We start from the raw sequence: 20,299 nt of genomic DNA, 5'->3' as shown, positions 1-20,299 counted from the left end.
ACAGACATCTGTTTCTGACAAGAATCAGTTGACCCCAAATTGGAGGAAAGAAAATCTAGAAACACAAACAAGCACAAGAAAAAGTGGTCGGACCATCCAGGCTTGTCCAGTAAGGAAGGGAGAGAGACAGACAGACTTCCCAGCAGCACCATCCCCACCAAGCAGCTCCCTGTTTATTGCCTTTCAGCTACTGTGGTTCCGATAATGACAAAGGGGAGAGTAGCCATCATTTTATGAGCCCTCACTCAATGCTAGGCCAGTGTCATGCCTTTTATTATGTGCATGTCTTATTTAACCCTCCTAACAGCCGTATGTGGGAGGCTCTGCTGTCTCTCTGATTTCATCTCACAGATGAAATCACTGATGCACCCTGTGCAAGATACACACTCAGGCAGCCACAGAACCAGGACTCAAACCCAGCAGACCACAGAGCCAGGGCTCTCCAGCACTGCTTATATTGCCTCCAGCCCGGAGCTGATACAGCCTGCCCTAAGCTGGCCTTGAAATTAAGGCGAAAAGACCTAGACCTCAGACACTCCCTTGCTAGCAGCACTCTGGCTTGAACCTGGAATGGATGAGGAGGACCACATACCCATGCCCCAGGATTCGGCAAAGCCAGGAGGTGGGGCACATCCTTCATCCTCATCCCAGGAGGAGGGGAGGTGGGGCAGCGGGGAGTGCTCCCCTGCTCTGCTCAAAGCCCTGTGGGTGGGTAACATCTCCATGGCCCATTACTAGCACATGGGCTCAAAGCCCTGTGGGTGGGTAACATCTCCATGGCCCGTTAAACTACATCATGTCACAGTGTATCACAGGCCTCTTTTGCCAAAATACTGTGTGGTTCTGATGCTGTGGACCAAGCACAGCCGTGAAGAAAGACCTGAGAGCAATGGGCTATGAGCTTTGGGCTGACTTTTGTAAAAGCTGCCTTTTGTTTCTTGGTCGTGGGCTTGTGTACACATGTTCGTCTTGAAGTAATCCAGCCCTGGGAGTGTTTCTAATTATCTTAAGCAAGGCTTATTAGTCCTGTTAACTGCAACTCCCTGATCTATGAGGCCACGGATTCCAAAGGAGCCTTTAAGGTAGGATTAAGGCAAAGATGAGCCGTTGCAAAGTGGAATTGGGGCCAGCTTTCCTAAAGCTGCTGTGGGGCTGCACTGCAAAATCCCCCAAATGAAGACTCCCATTCTGTCTGACCATCACCCTGTGTCTGGCTGTAGAAGGTGCTCGATCAACATGTACAGGGTGAACGAACAGGCTCCTCCCAGCGTTGCATCATGTGTGGCTTGTATCCGGTGCTCAGTGACTATCTGTGGCATGGACTGGTGGCCAGCCGCATGGATAGGTCTCATGTCCTCGGGCCGCACCCTGCACTGCGTCTAGCAGGTGCCTACTACCTGCCGATGGGTGGTGGGTGGAGGGAGGTCTTCTCAAGACTGGGGGAGGAGTCTGACTGGAGTAACCCCATCTTCTCTTCCAGGTGACCCATGCACCATGGCCGACTATGCCCGCCTGAAGAAGGTCCTGCTGGCACTGCAGAGCCGCCTGCAGCCACTCCACGAAGGGGACAGCAGACAAGAGCCCACCTCCCAGAAGCGCCTCCTGGTGGAATCTCTGTTCAAGGACTTCGATGCAGATGGAGACGGCCACCTCGGCAGCTCTGAGCTGGCCCAGGTGGGTACAGCACGGGGTGAAATCACATTACGGGAGGATCCAATTTTCCATTCAGGGTGTGTAGAAAAAGAACCAGCAGACCCATGTGGGAAGAGTCGTTTGTCACTTTCTCTGAAATGGGACGCTAAGGGGGCCTTGCTCCTGCAAGAGGAAGCATCTCCCAGGAGTCAGAGAGCTTGTGTTGAACACTTGGAAATATCTGACAAAATGATGTCAGTGTCTCTTTCCCACCAGCCACCTTCAGCTATTATTTACCAACAAGCTCCGAGCTAGCTGGCGAAACACACACTGTACACAGGCTGAGCTCTGAGGCTTTCATTAGGAAACAAGTCTTTTCTTCCTGAGTCCTTTACTGTCCTTAGCAGGAAGGTTCAAAGAAAGCAGATTTGGTTTTCACCAAGAGCTTTGGGAGCTGTAACACGCTGTCCCCACGTCCTCTCCCCCTCGGACCTCACCAGTAGTGGTACCTGGGTAGCAGCAGCCCACACTCCAGCCTATGGCTTGCAGGCAGCCCTGTGGCCACCCCCTGAGCACTGCTCTCCCCTTTGAGAAAACACTTGGATGGAGTCCGTGGTTTGCCTCCCTCCCAAACACAGCACATGTGGCCCTTTGCCCAGCTACCAGCTGGTACAAGGGCCAGAAGCATCTGCAGCAAAAAGAAACAAGGAGCAACCCAGGGCAGCAGGCACACCAGCTGCAGGACAGGCCTGTTGGGTGCTGGTGGCAGAAAGGCAGGCTGGATGGGCCCAGGGGTCTGCATTCCTGCTCTGCTGGTTTGGGTCTGAGAGCCTGGGGTCCCAGAGCCACACCAGGTGCAAAGACATGGAGGGAGGCTAGGTCAGCCGCCCTGGGGCAGCTCTGCCCCTGAGACCACAGAGTGCCCTGCCCCCCGAGAACAGATACAGGATGGTTCCTCACCGTTGATACTACTTTTAAAAGATCTTTCACAGGGCACAGCAGTGACCTCATTAAAACTGTGACCAGGTCACCAGGAAGGCCAGGCTAGGGAGGGCCATGGCATTTAGAGCACCCACTAGGGGCTTGGCACTAAGCGAGGCCCTTTACCTGCCATGTGCCCTACACAGGCATGTCCCTCACTCTTCAATTGAGTAGCTACGAACACAGACTTCACAGTCAAACTGCCTGAATTCAGGTCCAACTCCAGCATTTACGGGGACCTAGGGGGTCTAGGCAGACAACTGCCTGGCCCTGTGCCCGTTTTCTTGTCTGGGACTGTCACAGGGTCATCAGGAGGGTTAGATGAGCAAAGAGGTGTGCAGTTCTCAGCCTAGTGCCCAGCAGGTGGTACATTCTCAGAAGGTGACAGCCATTAGCATCCCTTTGTCACCATCACCTCTATTGTTATTTCCTCCTTAAACCTTTCAGCCACCTTTTGCTGTGTGGTAGGTGCTGCTGTTATCCCCACTTACCAGGTATTTTAAGGAAGCAGAGGCTCCAAGAAATCGAATGGTTTGCCTGCAGAGCACTCATTGCCTAGGATGTGGTGAACTCAGACGCAACCAGGGTGCCAGGTGTGCATGGACCAGCTCTCCTCACACTACACGGGGCTCCCTGGGAGGACAGCTCCCAGCACCAGCTCCACCTGATCCTCTCGAGGTCTATCGGGACAGCAAGTGCCCAAAAACTCGGAGTAGAGCAGTTGTCCAGACACTTCCCCATGCAGGGCCCCCTTCTCAAGTCCAGCCAGTTCAGAGCTGGCTTCCAGGGAGTGGGTGGGGAACCACAGATCCTAAGGCACTTGCAGACCCTGCTCTGCTCACTCATACCTGGCATCACAGGCAAGTCCATCCATGGCCCACACTCCGGGAAGCCTCCCAGACACACACCCGCCTTCATGTCACTACTTCATCAACCCTCAGCCCCCAGCTATGGTTAAGACCCCATGGGCCAGGACCAGAGGCCCACCAATGACCCACGCTGCTCTGGGGAGAGCCCAGGTCCTGCTGGTCACGGTTACCTGAGAGAAGAGCCACCTAGCAGTTCGATTCCCCACAGTGCAGGCTGTGTGGGGAGCCCAGAGGGCAGGCATCTCTGTCTTGCCCCAGACAGAGGCAACTGTGGGATCTCGGTGCCCCAGGCCCACGTGGATCCAGGTAGCTGCCAGGTAAACAGAACACTTCCTGGGCGCATGGCTCTAACCTGGCAGAGACATGCCCTGAGGCACCTGCAGCCATTAACAAGCGTGGTAATTGGACTATGATTTCCTCTTTAAAATTTAATGTGTTTAAAGTCCATTTCATAAATCTGCCAAGCAGGGCCCAGCTAAAGTGGGCCTTTCCTTGACACTGAATCAGAGGCGTTGGGGAAAACTTGTAGATCCTATGAAAAGTTAATCAATTTCCAGCGCAGAAATAGACAAAGGGAAATTTCCATCTTTGGAAGATTGATTTTGGGCGTTATGGTTGATCTCCCTTTTATCGAACACTCTTATTTGCTGGGTGAAGGGTCATTTTTTTTAGCATTATCACATTAAATTGCCTTTAATATACCAGGCCCAGCTGAGACTGTTAAATAAAGAGAAAATGCCTCTGTTCCCCTCTTCCCCCCAAAATAAAATCATTTTCTTTCTTCTGAGATTTCCTTCTGAGCATTTTCTTTGCAAGACTGTAGTTTCAGACCCACACACAAATGGTCCTACTAGGGAGGCCCCCACCCTGCAGCCCAGATCACATCCAGAGAGGAGTTCACAAGGGCCCACCCATGGTCCCCTCAATGGAATCCCAAGGGTAGTGGTTTGTATTCCTGGCAGGACAAGGCAGACAGAGCAGGGGCTCAGGCCTAGGTCAATAGAACAGCAGTGTCCTCTCCCCAGGAGTAGTACTGTGGCTAGGATGTGCTGACCTGAGATTGGTGGGGGTTGGAGGGGGTGGGGAGGGGTACACTGATGGAGCAGTGACCTTCCAGCTCTACACAGTTGGGAGCCACTGAGTATGGCCACTGTTAATTGGGCTTATTTGATCAGGCCCCTGTCTCTTCCCTGTTTCCCCGTCTATAACACAAAGGGGTAGATCAGATGACCACATGGATCCTTCTCACTTCAGATCATCTGGGATCTGTTTGCCCTGGCAGGTAAAAGACAGACCTGAAAGCTACTGACTCAGGCCCAATCTCTGTGTGACCTTGAGAAAGTCCCTTTCCTCTCTGAGCCTCAGTTTTCTCATCTATAAAAGAAGAAGGTCAGACAAGAAAACACCAAAGAGATTTCGATGCTCCCCAAGGCCTACAGAGCTGTCGCTGGTGTCCACAGGCACACACACAGACACATCTGCCCAAACAGTGACTGCAGCCCCACTTGGCCTGACAGTGCCCACAGCTCTGAACTCACTCCTGACTCTAGCCTTCTCCCTTTCTCACCCACAGCACATGCTGAAGGAGCAGGACTTGGAGGAGGACTTCCTGGGTTGCTCGCCGGGTGACCTCCTCCGATTTGATGACTACAACAAAGACGGCCTGCTGACCCTTCATGAGTTCTACACAGCCTTCCGTAAGTCAGGCCCCCGTCGGGGCTCACAGTCAGGAAAAAGATGTTTCCTCACCAAAGTGGTGTCAGGGTCTGGAGTCTGTCTTTGGTTGTTTTCCAAGGTTGGCTTCTTTTATAGGTGAAAGTAGTTGAATTTGTTTTGCAACAAGCCTGAGATTTAAGGAAAGAGTAAGGGGAGGGCAGAAGTGGGGGATGGGATACTTGCTCTGTTCCTTTTGGATGAAGGTTCTTGCTGTTGATATCATTTGAGGAACCCAGGACTGTGTTTAAGCATGATTAAGAAGGCACTGCCTCACATGGCTAGGGGGTCCTGTGACTGCACTTGGACAGAGCAGATGTTAGGGTTCTCCCAAGGAGGTGGCCCAGCCCCACCAGAGAACCCTGCCTGGGGGCAAATCCTGCAGGAGGGTGCTGGAGGCTTGACCAGGTAGACAAAGGAGGAATCACAATGCAGGATAATGAAGAACGAGGGTCCCAGTTGATGAGAGGTGGTAGAGTCCCTGGGAAAGAAGAGAAATGGGGCTGTTCTGCCTGAAGATGGAAGAGGTGCTCAGAATGGACCCTCTGCGGGGTCACTGGTGCATATGGTGAGCAGGCACAGAGTCTGAGGGACCCAGGTCTCCTCCCTGAGGTGCTCTTCCAAGAGATGACCTCATGTCAACCATAGCTAGAGCTGGGACAGGGCTTCCAAGAGATGTGAGATGCAAGAAGCTCCAGCCAAGTTCACTAAGAGATGGGAAGCAGTGTGGGACCCTAACTCGAGGCAAGAGGGGACATTCTTGGCCCCAAAGAAGTGAAGCTCCTTTTTGTCAGACAGCATGTGGAGCAGGCTCTGTTTAAAGCAGGTAACGTGTGTACCCTGTATGAAGCACCTTTGAACATGACCTGCAAGCTCGCAGCTCCTGTGGGCCCTGCAATTGAGGAAGCAGGGGTGAGACCCCCAGGGTCCCTGAGTACTCTGAGCCACAGGTCCAGGCATCCTGGGTCCCATTCTCTACCTGGAGGTATGTTTTCTAGGAAGCTGCTCCTGCTTCATATCGGCATCTCTGTGGGCTGTTGTTACTTCATTCACCAGGCCTGAGGGGGCATCCTCATGACTTGTTGACAAGAAGGGCTCTTGTGGCAGGTAGAAGAGGTACTCATGTGACCTGAAAGGAGAGAAACGAGCGTGATTCTTCCCTGTGGGAAGTGTCCATGAGCTTATTGCAGGCTGCACCTTTCCAGTCCACGGCATCCCAGTTACCAAGGACCAAAGTCCAACCCCCAGTTCCCAGGCTCTGCTTGATAGATGATGACTGTGTTGCTCCGCAGCCTCCTCCTTCGTGCCCACAGTTTAAACTCTACGAGTGGTGGTTCATAATATGATGTGAATGGCTGGTAGATTCAATCTGCCTGGGAGGTGTTTGCTTTGTGGATTGAGGAGCTTATTCCATGAAATGAATCTCTAAATTTTAGAATGTGTGGCAGTATCGGCAACTCTGGAGACCTAGCTTGTGCAATGATTGTTATATTTTCAGGACTTTTGCAAAGGCAAACGGTTACATAGATAGAAGATTTAAATCAGCCCTAGTAGGACTGTTTACAACACAGAAGTCTACATACACAATACCAGTGCTGCACAAGGGGCAGGGGGCTTTTTCCCTCTGGAGAGCCCATTGTGAGGCACTGCCCTGCACACGCTGGACAAGACCCTCCCTCCCCACCTGTCCTCACCACCTCCTGGAATCTCCTCTGCATCTGCCTTCTTCAAACAGAGCCCCCTTGATGATGCTAATCCCACGGGAAGTGAACAAGAAAGGAGTAGATGTCAGGCCAACGACAGGGTGAGCAGGTGGAGCTTTCCTCCTCATCAGAGAAACAGCAGCACGCTTTCTGGGGTCAGTTCTGAGACATTCCCAGCATGCTTTGTGCACTCAGCACCCCCCTTCTCCCATCTATAGAAGGAGCTGTAAAGAAAAAGATGACTGCGTTTTCAAAGCTGGGGGCCAAGGCTGGACTTCAAGGATTTGGGGATACACCAGAGCCACACACGAGTGTCCCACAATGGCATCATTAGGCAAAAAATGACACTCTTTGGGTACTGTCCTGGTACCAGTTATCACAGAAGCCTCTGATCTATGAGCCCACTTCCTTCCTGGGAACTGGTCTGTGACCAAGCAGGGGCTATTGGCTCTCCTTTCAGGAAATGGCAGCATCCCTGTTGCCCCTGATGAAAGAGAGGCCGCCCTGGCCTCCCTAGTGAAGGTTGTTAAGAGCAGGAGCTGCCCGTGGAAAAGGAGGGACCTCCTCACTTCACTTCTGGTCAGAAGTCCCATGTAGAGCAATGTGCTGTCTGTTTCCTTTGTTCCTGGATTATTATTTGAAAAGCCTTATAATCATCATTTTTAAAACAAATTAGATTCTGCTGTCGCCTTGGACTTGTTTTGAACTGGGCAGCCAAACCATTCATCACAGCCCAACCCAAACAATAGACATGCAATAAAATGTAAACTCACAGCCATTAAGGAAGCCACAAAATGAGTTAACCCTGCTCTCAAGGCCCAACACACAGTCACTCGGAGCATGCGGAGACTCAGCGTCAGTCGGGATCAGTGGTCTTTCAAAGTCACAGGAACTCTAAATTCCCCTCGCTCTGGGAATGGATTTATGGTCCAGTGGATATTAAATAGGAAATTGAAATGAGACACACAGGTACAACTGATTACCCAGAAATCAATGGGCATTAAAGACATCTCACTAAAACGCAAAAAGTAGTATCTCAGACATTTCAGCAACAACATTTTGGATTTGATTTTCAAAACTGAAGCTGACTGGCTGGCAAAGGTTGAGACTTTAAAGTTGCATTTTCTAGTGTCTGTTTTGCCAGGATCCTTGGGTTCCAGGCAGGGCAGGGTATGTAGCGTGACTGGCACAGATTCCACCACTTTATTAAAGGATGGGATTTGGAGGGCTTTTCCCTGGTGAAGTGAGTTGTATTAATATTTACAAAGGTGTTTTTTTTTTGGCGGGGAGCAGTGTGCAGTCTCCTAAGTCATATTTTCTCATGCAGCTGACATAGCCCAGGCTACGCTGGTGTTTGCCACTGTCTGCAGCTGGCTGAGGGCAGTGCCAGCAATCTCAGGGCTGGTGGCTGCCGTGCTCAGTTGAGTGGTTCGTGGTGGGGCTGCACCTTCCTCCTGGCTCTGCAGAACAGGTGACCCCCACCCACCTGAGGAGGGCAGAGGACAGGTCCCTTAGCCATGAAAGTCACAAAAACTGCCAATCGCTCATCTCTGTACAGTGATGGCAGTGAACTGTGAGGCTGGCCTCCCTCTCTGCCCCTATTTGTCACCTAAACATTCTCCTCAGGTTGCTTTTGGTTTTCCAAACCATAGACTGATCTTGGAACTAACGGTCCAGTGTCCTCTCAGCGTGTCCCCCAAGCCTTCCTCCTCACTCCTCCTTCTGCCCCGACCGCCCCCGCCCCCCGCCCGCCAACCCCCAACAAGCCACAGAACCTCCCACCCCTGATGTGAGGCAGAGACCCAGGCCCCAGGGTTACTGGTGAGCGAGATGCGTGCCCGCCTGTCTGTTCATCTCAATGAATTAAAAAGTTGCTTGCTTAAAAATCTTTTCAATAATGCATGTTTTTGCACTTTTCTGAATGCTTGGGTTGGGATTGTGGGAAAAAAACATGTTGTTTAAATGAGAATTTTTCTCTCACTTTAAATTCATTACAAGTTCCTTCTGCTTTTTTAGAAAGATACTTGTCCTTTTAATTAATCCTATGAGAGCAATGTGCTGCATGTAAAGGACAGGCTCACCATGCAGGATCAAGGTCTTCCCGCATTACCGTCCTAGGGTCACGGATGGACAGTGTCCAGGAGGAGGACCTGAGTCAGGGGGACCAACATGTGGGAGTCAGATGCCCTCCCTTAGTGCCAGGCCAGCAGAAAGGAAAACAGTGATTTAATCTGATTATTGTGGTACTTCTGTATCCAGGGCAACTCTGTAAACCAGAGGAGGTGGTCACTGGGCAAACTTGCAGCTGTTTTTTCTGCCATTGTTGCTGCATTATGAAAGGGTACTGTGGGTTCATCTGGCACGTGGTTATCCTCGGAACAAATAATGCCCGCACAGGGCAGATGCCTTGCCAGACCCGTTATCATAGCCCTCACCACCACCCCATGATAGTAAAACAGCAACTGTCTCTCCTCCAAATCTATCCAGCCCCTTATCCATGTAGGGTGAGTTCAGACAGGAAGTTCAGCCAGTAAAATCCCACTTTATACTCCTCCATTCCTTTCCTCCATTTGGGATATTGAATAGGAAAATTTCATATGGCATCAGTTCAGTTAGTTCAGTCGCTCAGTCGTGTCCGACTCTTTGCCACCCCATGAATCGCAGCACGCCAGGCCTCCCTGTCCATCACCAACTCCCGGAGTTTACTCAGACTTGCGTCCATCGAGTGAGTGATGCCATCCAGCCATCTCATCCTCGGTCGCCCGCTTCTTCTCCTGCCCCCAATCCCTTCCAGCATCATGAGTCAACTCTTCGCATGAGGTGGCCAAAGTACTGGAGTTTCAGCTTTAGCATCATTCCTTCCAAAGAACACCCAGGGCTGATTTCCTTTAGAATGGACTGGTTGGATATCCCTACAGTCCAAGGGACTCTCAGGAGTCTTCTCCAACACCACAGTTCAAACTCATCAATTCTTCAGCGCTCAGCTTTCTTCAGGCAGTCAAAATACTGGAGTTTCAGCTTCAGCATCAGTCCTTCCAATGAATATTCAGGACTGGTTTCCTTTAGGATGTACTGGTTTGATCTCCTTATAGATGGCATAGAGTCCATCAAAAATTTCATCTGAATCTATTTGGCTTTTGAGTTTGGAGAGCAAGAGTCACCTGTGTGCAGTTACCTGTGTCAGTGTTGGCAGAGTCTACGACCATTAGTGGGGTGACTCCCCTAATCCCAAAGGGAGGAACTGGTTGCCTCATGCAGGACTTGCAAATCAAGTGGCAAAAACACTGATTCCCTGGCGGTCCCTCATTTGCTCAAGGGCATAAAAGAGCTAAACTGGAGCTGCCACTGGAAACTGGTATCAAAAAGAGCTGTCCATCTCAGTACTCCCTGCCAAGGACTTTCTCCTCACCTCCAGCAGGGAGAGGGCCTCCAAGAAGGCTTCTGTGTGAGTTTGCTATATGCCCCTGAAGCCAAAGTCAACGGGCCAGCCATCTGGGTGCTCTTTTGCTTATTAATAGCGCTTTAGTTAGTAATGAGCTCTTACCACTCAAGTCCTATAAACATGATTGTTGTTGTTCAGTCAGTAAGCTGTGACTTTTTGCGACCGCATGGACTGCAGCACGCCAGGGTTCTCTGTCCTCCACTGTCTCCCAGAGTTTGCTCAGATTCATGTCCACTGAGTTGGGGACGATACCTAACCACCTCATTCTCTGCCACCCATTTTTCCTTGGACAGGTCTTCACCAGAGGTTATCTGACCATCTCATCCTCTGTTGCCCCCTTCTCCTCCTGCCCTCAATCTGTCCCAGCATCAGAGTCTTTTCCAATGAGTCGGCTTTTCACGTCAGGTGGCCAAAATATTGGAGCTTCAGCATCAGTCCTTCCAATGAATATTCAGGACTGGTTTCCTTTAGGATTGACTGGTTTGATCTCCTTGCTGTCCAAGGGACTCTCAAGAATCTTCCCCAGCACCACAGTTCAAAAGCATCAAATCCCACGTAGGGTTACTCAACACTAAGTGAGATAATTCATGTAAGGTGTTTAGAATGATACCCTGTGTATGGTAAATGCTAGAAGGAAACAGCAGCCCACTCCAGTGTTCTTGCCTGGAGAATCCCAGGGATGGGGGAGCCTGGCAGGCTGCCATCTATGGGGTCACACAGAGTCGGACACAACTGAAGCGACTTAGCACCAGCAGCGGCAAGTAGTCATTAGCCAAGTAGGTCAATGATGGAGGTGATGATGGTGATGATAAAGATTTCTGTGTGTTCCCAGCCCCTGTCACTGTGTTCTGTCATTGTCATCTGGCCCGTAATAGTCCATAAGCTCCATGAGGCTGGAGGCTGTTTTGCTCACCATGGACTCATGCCTAGCGTGGGATCTGATGTCCAGAAAGCCCTTGATACATCTTTGCTCAGTGAGAGGGATGAAGCATATGAAGAAATAAATACACTTGGCAAGCAGAGGGTCTTGGAAGTTTCAAATCGAGACCACTTCTTTCCCATCTCCAGTGATTTGCTGCTAACAGCTGCATCATAGAGCCCAGCACTTGCTAACATTGTCAGGAGCTGAGATTTCAAGCACTTTCCATTTTTAAAGATCCCAGCTGGAAGCTGTCAATGGCCTTAGTGCAGAGCAATTGAACAGTAGAAAATGAACTAATTATAGGTTGTTATTGAAAATCTATTATGTACAAATTGCAAAGAAAACTCATTAAAATGCGATGCTTTGGTGATTAAAAAAAAACAAAATGAAAAAAATGTCCTCTTCGGGGGAGAAGCAGGGGCAGGGTGGCTGGATACTTTGTTTGTCCCTGTTCCGGGGTAAGGACTCCCAGCAGGACTGCAGCCAGGCTCGGGTCTTATGCTCACGTATCACCCAGGAAGCCTGATGTACAAGCCGTAGAGAGGCTTACATTTTGTACAGAACAGACAGCTCTCTGAATGTTAGTAAATACATAGAAATGGCTGCAGATGAAACAAAGAATTTCATTACAAAGATATAAAATGAGAACAAGTTAAATGTCAGCTCTTTACCAGGATAACACCTCACCGTCCTTGTAAATCTTGTATTTTTGCAAAGCTTTTGTGAGGACTCCAAAGGCCCTAAATGTGCAATTAAGCACTAAGTTCGCATTATTGATTTCCAAACTTGCTCCCTGGGATTGGGGTGCTGGGAAGGTTTGAGATGTGCATGGCTGAGCTGCCCAGAGCCCAGCTCTGCAACGGACCCCTCAGATGCTGAGACTGCCTCCCAGACTCCAGGCAAGAGCCCAGAAAGCAAGGCAGGGTGCTCCTCTCCCCAGCTCACTGCCTCCTCATCCCACCAGCAGCACCTGAGTCTCAGTGTGGGTGTGGCCTTGGGGTGGTCTCTGTGGCTCCTGAGACCCCCAGTGCTCTGAGGCATGGAGAGACCCACCAGGTATGTGTCTGAGAGCTCTCCCAGGGCTGTACGTGCCCAGGAAGGTACTTGGAGCATAAATCCCTATCCTCTGCCTCGTGGTCTTTCCTTCCTCTCCAGCCACCTTAATTCAGGCTCTATGACAGTGTCCCATAAGACCCCCACCTCCACCACCACTCTGCCCAGCTTACAGTCTGCACAAGAATGAGATGCTGGGGAGTGGAGGTGCTAGGGCTCTGCTCACAGGGGCACAGCGACCACCTGGGTGGGCAGCACGGGGGCCACTCTTGAGGCAGGAGCAGGGGGGCACTCACATCCCAGCCCCAGGATTGTCCCTGGCAAGGTGGTGGCTGGAGAGCAAGGCCCTGGGCACAGACGGGACCTGGACAGGCAGAGAAAGAAGGGAAGGGTGGGGGACGCCCAAGCTGCTGCAGCTGCCTGAAACAGGCACTCCGGTGGCACACTAGGGGTGAGTTGGAGATTCTAGACCACCGGCCGTGACCCATCCAGGTGTCCTCCGCATCAGCCATACCTGCTGGCTCACCGGTGCTCATTTTGTCATGAATGTTACTCTCCAGCCACTCTCCAGCCTGAGGGCTGGGGACGGTGGTGAGTAACTAAAGCATGGGCAGAGGCCACATGACCGAGAGTACGTGAACGCAGGTAGCAGCAGAACAGGCGAGGCAATAACAAAGCCGGGAGGCCAAGAGGGCCAAGTAGGGGCTGCCTCTGAGAGCGGGCAAGGTCGCTGTTTCTGAGGCATCGTGTTCCCACGGAGGACGAAGGAGCAGGAGAGAGAGAAACCCAGAGCTTTCCGTGAGGCGGAGACGGTATATGGCAGGTGCTTGAGAAACACTTGTGGGGAGGATGAAAGACCATGATGGAGTTTTCTAAACAGTAGTGAAGAGAGATGGTTCAAGGCGGTTGTAGTGGTTCTCGGGGAGAATGCAAGTCAGAGGGGTTCCTGGTGGTGGAGGTAACCCTACTGCCCACGTGTGGCACTGAGCGGGGTCAGCTGCCCACTATTGCTCTTCAGGTGTGTGGTGTTATCTGTATCACTGGGTTGGCAGAGAGGAGCCCTCTGCCAAGACAGCCCTCACCCCTGCTCTACTTTATTCACCCCTTTCCTGGTGGGACTGGTATTTCCCTGAAAGCTGGCCTTCTGTGGGGGAGTGCAAACCTACCCTTGTGTGTGTGTGTGTGTGTGTGTGTGTGTGTGTGCGCGCGTGTGTGTGGTGTGTGTGTGTGTGTGTGTGAGTCGTTCAGGCATGTCGGACTCCTTTTGACCCCATGGACTGTAGCGTGCCAGGCTCCTCTGTCCATGGATTCTCCAGGCCAGAATACCAGAGTGGGTAGCCATCCCCTTCTCCGGAGGATCTTACCGACCCAGGGATAGAACCCAGGTCTCCTGCACTGCAGCAGGTTCTTTACCAGCTGAGCCACCAGTAGTAGTAGTAGTAGCTGCTCAGTCATGTCCGACTCTTTGTGACTCCATGGACTGAAGCCCCCCAGTCTCCTCTGTCCATGGGATTTTCCAGGCAAGGACACTGGAGTCGTTTGCTGTTTCCTTCTCCAGGGGATCTTCCCGACCCAGGGATTGAACGTGGGTCTCCTGCACTGCAGCAGGTTCTTCACTGACTGAGCCACCAGGGAAGCCTGCAAACCTATCTTTAGATCTGCTTATATCTACAGCATCTGACAATCCTTACCAGAAGCCTCCTGGAGGCCAGCCTGGACACTGTAAGGAGGCCCCCCTGGACACTATAAGGAGGCCCCAGGCCAAGGAGTGGGTTGGAATTAAAATGCCCTTTGCAGCAAAGTGGGGACTTGGGAGGCATCCCCACTGATGGAGAATATATTCCCATTCTGGTGGGAGGCGAGCTGTTCCCAGCCACGTGCTCCAAGCCTCGAGTTCCTGTTTCAGCTCACACAGAATCTGGTGGGGTTCTGGAGGCTGACCTTTGCCTCTACTTCTGGACTCTGCTTGGACCCAGGGATCCAGGCAGGGACTGGGACATGCAACATGCATAAGCAGTTTGTTGGACTGTGAGCAGCCTCAGCAGAGGTCCAGGCAGACCAGTCTCCACTGTGCAGACCTTCCAGTATCTCCCGATGCTCCTCCTGCCTGTGGACACTCGGGGGGCAGGGAGCTGAGGACTGCTGATCAGTTGGCCTCCTGTTACTCTCCACGTATGGGGCTGCTTGGCAGTGGCTTTCCATTTCAGGCTTCAGCCAGGATTCCCAGTCCCCCACTCTGGGGCCCTCCACAGTGTGGTCTGCCCAGGGGAGGTAGAGGGAAGCTGTGTGAGACCCCCCACTCCCAGGCAGCTGCAGGCTGAGCCTTGGGGAGCTGTTCTGCTCCAGATGGCTCTGGCATTTGTCTTCAGGTGTTTCAGGCACAATAACTGTTTGTATACTTGTCAGGATTGCAAATCGAATCCAAGTGGGAGTGGAAGGGCAGGTAGTAGGAGGGGCAGTGAGGTGGGCGGGTGGCCCCCTGAGTGCCTTCTTTGGTTCACTCATCTTCCTGAACACTCTCGAGCCTCTGCAGATACAGCCCCACTGATGAGGCACTGACAGGGCTTCAGAGGCGTGTGCCAGATGCTGTGTCCATCCCTGGCAGGGCTTCCTCCCAGCCCCATGTTCTGAAAATAAGGAAAACTGAGGCCAGGAGGCTGGGGGCCTGCCAGGGGCCCATAGCTGCTAACACAGACACCAACACAAAGGCAGGTGTGCATGGGTCACACCTGAACACTGAGTCACCAGCTACATGCCCTACCCTAGACAAGACCTTTTAGAGTCTCCAGTTTTTCCCCCCGAGTCCAACATCCAGAAAGTTCCCCACGGTCTGTGACTCTGGGACGGGGCAGAGGGAAGGATCTGTGAGGCCACATCCTCTCTGAGGGCCTTTCACCACATGCTAGTGCAGAGCAGGGCAACCGTGGGCTCTTTCCAGATCCCGAGGTCTGTGGGTCGCAGGTGCTTTCAGACACTTTACCAGGTCCCATGGCACCACGGAAAGAGCCCCTTAGGGCCAGTGGGCTTCAGCCCCACAGGAGAGGGTGGGGCCCCCCTAGGGAGTAGGCCTGTCACTCAGAACAGGTATCCCCATGCTCCCAGGACGCTGTGGAGAGATGCTTTCCTTCCAGACCCAAACCCATTAAGCAGTGATGCCCTTCTCAGCTCCCACAAGTGAAAGCACATCAAGTGCCTCCTCTTCTCGGGCATGTCCAGCCCTGTTGGTTCAGTTCAGTTGCTCAGTCCTGTCCAACTCTTTGTGACCCCATGAACCGCAGCACGCCAGGCCTCCCTGTCCATCACCAACTCCTGGAGTTTACCCAGACTCATGTCCATTGAGTCGGTGATGCCATCCAACCATCTCATCCTCTGTCGTCTCCTTCTCCTCCTGCCCTCAATCTTTCCCAGCATCAGGGTCTTTTCCAATGAGTCAGCTCTTCACATCAGGTGGCCAAAGTACTGGAGTTTCAGCTTCAACATCAGTCCTTCCAATGAATACCCAAGACTGATCTCTTTTAGGATGGTCAGGTTGGATCTCCTTGCAGTGCAAGGGACTCTCAAAAGTCTCCTCCAACACCACAGTTCAAAGGCATCAATTCTTCTGCATTCAGCCTTCTTTATAGTCCAACTCTCACATCCATACATGACCACTGGAAAACCATAGCCTTGACTAGATGGACCTTTGTTGACAAAGTAACATCTCTGCTTTTGAATATGCTATCTAGGTTGGTCATAACTTTCCTTCAAAGGAGTAAGCATCTTTTAATTTCATGGCTGCAATCACTATCTGCAGTGATTTTGGAGCCCAAATAAATAAAGTCAGCTACTGTTTCCACTGTTTCCCCATCTATTTGCCATGAAGTGATGGGACCAGATGCCATGATCTTTGTTTTCTGAATGTTGAGCTTTAAGCCAACTTTTCACTGTCCTCTTTCACTTTCATCAAGAGGCTCTTTAGCTCCTCTTCACTTTCTGCCATAAGGGTGGTGTCATCTGCATATCTGAGGTCATTGATATTTCTCATGGCAGTCTTGATTCCAGCTTGTGCTTCCTCCAGCCCAGCGTTTCTCATGATGTACTCTGCATACAAGTTAAATAAGCAGGGTGACAATATACAGCCTTGACATACTCCTTTTCCTATTTGGAACCAGTCTGTTGTTCCATGTCCAGGTCTAACTGTTGCTTCCTGACCTGCATACAGGTTTCTCAAGAGGCAGGTCAGGTGGTCTGGTATTCCCATCTCTTTTAGAATTTTTCACAGTTTATTGTGATCTACACAGTCAAAGGCTTTGGCATAGTCAATAAGGCAGAAATAGATGTTTTTCTGGAACTCTCTTCCTTTTTCCATGACCCAGCAGATGTTGGCAATTTGATCTCTGGTTCCTCTGCCTTTTCTAAATCCAACTTGAATATCTGGAAGTTCACGGTTCACATATTGCTGAAGCCTGGCTTGGAGAATTTTGAGCATTACTTTACTAGCATGTGGGATGAGTGCAATTGTGTGGTAGTTTGAGCATTCTTTGGCATTGCCTGTCTTTGGGCTTGGAATGAAAACTGACCTTTTCCAGTCCTATGGCCACTGCTGAGTTTTCCAAATTTGCTGGCATATTGAGTGCAGGACTTTCACAGCATCATCTTTTAGGATTTGAAATAGCTCAACTGGAATTCCATCACCTCCACTAGCTTTGTTCGTAGTAATACTTCTCTAAGGCCCACTTGACTTCTCATTCCAGGATGTCTGGCTCTAGGTGAGTGATCACACCATCATGATTATCTAGGTCTTGAAGATCTTTTATGTACAGTTCTTCTGTGTATTCTTGCCACCTCTCCTTAATATCTTCTGCTTCTGTTAGGTCCATACCATTTCTGTCCTTTATTGAGCCCATCTGTGCATGAAATATTCCCTTGGTATCTCTATTGGTAGCCCTATTGGTCCCAGGCCTCAAATCCCATCTCTCTGCAGCAGTGCTTAGAAAGGTGCTGCTGCTTATCAGCAGGATGGCTGGGAACAGCACTGCCATTCAGGACCACCCCCACCCCCTGGGGTTCCCCTGCTGATGCCTGGGTGTGGGGTGACAGCTGAAGAGAGCGTGGCAGGCTGAGCACTGTCCAGGCAACAGCTGCATTGGCCCATGTGTGGGGCCACCAGCACCCAGCGCTCAGGGCACAGTGGGGGGGTCTAAGGGTCAGTGGAAGCCACCCATGGCTGGCTCAGACAGATCAACAGTGGGTTGGGAGTTTTGCCAAAAAGGACTAGTGGTCAAATAGGAGCATCGACAATGCTCTTGAGGTTCCCCATGGCCCAGCCAGCCCTGACACCTGGGTGTGCTGGGTAGACAGGTGGACTCAATGGCACTCAGGCTCTCTCTCTCTGTGGAGACAGTGGTCCTGGGGTAGGTGGGAGCTGAGGGCAGAACTGGGGGTCCTGCTTTGTCCTGACCACACCTGCAGGGTTGCAGCCCTGCCCCCACTGGCGACCCTGGTGACCCGAGGGTTGGGTCATGTGCAGAATTACCATCCTGTGGACTGGTGGGCAGTCGATGAAACACTTTCTGATGCAACTCAGGGCTTCAGGCTTGGGAAGAAACGGGACATGTGGAAGGTTCACAGGCGGGAGGGTGGAGGGCTGTGGCTGTGAAGCAAGCAGGTCGGGGGCAGTGTAGACAGTGAGCAGCAGGGGCTACAGCTGCAGGGAGCCTCAGAGGCAACCTGGCCTATCTCACCTGAGACACGTGTCCGCGGATTCTCAGGCTGTGCCCCACACAGAAGTCGTGTGGGTTTTCCCTGGGGCCACCCTCCCCAGCCCCACCATCACAGAGCAGCTTGCTACCCCTTCCCTTTCTTCCAGCCAGGGACCCACACACCCTGTCCCAGATAGGAGGGCAGGTGGTGGGAGGCTTTCTAAGCGCTGCCGGTGGAGCTTTTAAGGGAGCAGCAGCTTCCACCGTATGGAGAGGCAGTCAGTAGCTGCCTCTAATTGAAGAGGCATGCCAGTGTGCTTCCACTTGGAATGTTTTCCTTGAATTCTCTAAATTAACAATGAAAGCATGGGCTGAGCAGGGCTCTCGGTCCCCCAGAGTCAGGCCTCCATCAGTCAGAGGCTGATTGTTAACTTTGGAACAATTCATGCCCAGATTCCAGCTGCCTCCCTGCCTCCCACCACTATCTGGTTAGAGTCTGAAAGCAGCTCTTGTGAAGGGAAGGTGGAGAAGAAGGAGGGAAAACTCTAAGCAGTTAGATGGGGTGTTGATTAGTGTCTCCAGGCAGCTGTGGTATTGGAGAGGCGGGCAAACCTGGGGTTAAATGGACACAGGAGGAGGGATTCCGTTCATGTGGGTTGTCTGTTCATGTGGGCCCCACCTGAGCCTCCACACTTGTGTGATCCTCTCCCTTTGAGGTCAGGAGAGGCTATTGATCTTGCTTAGAGGGAAGGGCACACTCAGCCCAAGCCCATGATCCGTGGCCACCAGACTGCAGGCCATAGCTCCTCTGTGGGCAGTCCCAGCTGGGCAGCTGGGTAGACGGAATTGTCACAGGCCCAGACTCTGGGCAGCTTGACTTTGAAAGGCCTGTGTTGGACTAGACTGTCTGCACTAAGCCTGCTCCTTTAGAGAACAGCCACTCAGAAGGCTGAGGCCCTGCAGGCTCTGCCAAGATGTCCAGGGAGTGGGAGATGGCCTTCATCACAGGACAGCATGTGGTCCTTACAACAGCACAGCCAAGGCGTCTCCCTGAGGGTACAGGGATGGCTTCCTGACCCCAGTTCCCATTTCTAATCCTTGAACAGGGATACTCTGGTGCTTCCAGGATGAGTGGCCTGACCAGCAGCTGTCCCTGTGGTCCTTGCAGAGGGAACTGAGACATGCCTGGCAGGTGGCAGGTGGCTCAGTAGTGTGGCCCAGTTTACTGGAGGAAGCTTTTCGTGTGGCAGCCGTGGTCTTTGAAGTCGCAAAGCCATCAGGTTAGGAACGGTACCGTGGCACGGGCTAGGTGCCCAATGAGCATTGGCTCTTAATCCTGTTAGGTAAACACAAGTTTAGGGAAACACCGCCAAGTGGAACAACAGGTGAATACTTGCTCGCTGGCTTCCACTCATGCTCAACAGGTGGCTGGCTGGGCCCTGGGGACACAGCGGTGACTGCAGCAGGCCTGGCTGGGTCGCCCTGTCCTCAAGTTGCTGGCTGAGGGAGTGGTTTGGGCCCACATGAGGAAGCCCTCCCATGACGGGATGTCTGCTGTGGAGGCTGATCCACAGCCCAACACTTGGTGCAGATGCCCCAGCCTGCTGGTGCAGAGGAGCTTCAGGGCCTGGCATGTGTCACAGAGCTTGTTTCTGAAGCCGTATAATCAGTCTCAGAAAATAATAACAGGATTAAGAGCCAGTGCTTATTGAGCACTTAGCACTGTGCCGTGGTACAGCTCTAAGTGAGTCCATTAATCCTGGCAAGCTGCAAGGGAGGAACCATTATTAGCCCCTTTCTGTAGAAAAAGCCCCGAAGCATCAAGTGCTGGAACAACTTGCTGCATCTCAGAGCTGGGACTGAGGATCAGGACTGGAACCCAGGAGTCTGGCCTCAGAGTCCAAGCTCGGCTACACTGCCACTTAAGGAATTCCTGATGCTGTGATGCCCACAGTGTTTTAGCGGGGTCCCTGTGGTACCTCACATTTGTCAGGTGTTGGCCTCATGGGTACCAGGGATTAGGGGAGTGGGGTGTATCCAAAGAAGTGGACGTGGCTCGCCCAAGCCCACGCACTCCCACCCTGCAGCGTCCTGGCCCACACAGGCCGCTCCACCAGAAGTGCCCTTTTTCTGTCGTCTGCCCAACCCAGAGGTCTATGAAGGACCGCAGTGGGGCTACAGGGCCCTCCTCCCAGTTGGCCAGGACCCCTCTGGCAAGCTCTTCCTGAGGCTCCTGTGTCCAGCCTGGGGCTTCTGTGGCTGTGAGTGACAGGGAGCTGGGCCAGTCAGGCACACAGTAGGCA

At 52.0% G+C, this 20,299-nt stretch overlaps 1 protein-coding gene across 1 annotated transcript in view; it reads left to right on the top strand.

The window, feature by feature from the left end:
- The window catches only part of FSTL4 (follistatin like 4), a 418,139-nt gene that overhangs the window by 282,853 nt on the left and 114,987 nt on the right, over window positions 1–20,299 (top strand). Inside the window, exons 4-5 of the mRNA XM_052644158.1 lie at window positions 1,481–1,674; window positions 5,056–5,179. Coding sequence (XP_052500118.1) covers window positions 1,481–1,674; window positions 5,056–5,179 — 318 coding nt within the window. The remainder of the gene's footprint in view (window positions 1–1,480; window positions 1,675–5,055; window positions 5,180–20,299) is intronic.

The sequence above is a fragment of the Budorcas taxicolor genome, chromosome 7 (assembly GCF_023091745.1).
Source record: "Budorcas taxicolor isolate Tak-1 chromosome 7, Takin1.1, whole genome shotgun sequence".
In the NCBI taxonomy this organism is placed as follows: domain Eukaryota; kingdom Metazoa; phylum Chordata; class Mammalia; order Artiodactyla; family Bovidae; genus Budorcas; species Budorcas taxicolor.
Note: the sequence above shows the minus strand (reverse complement) of the source record. Positions and strands in the feature narration are given on the sequence as shown.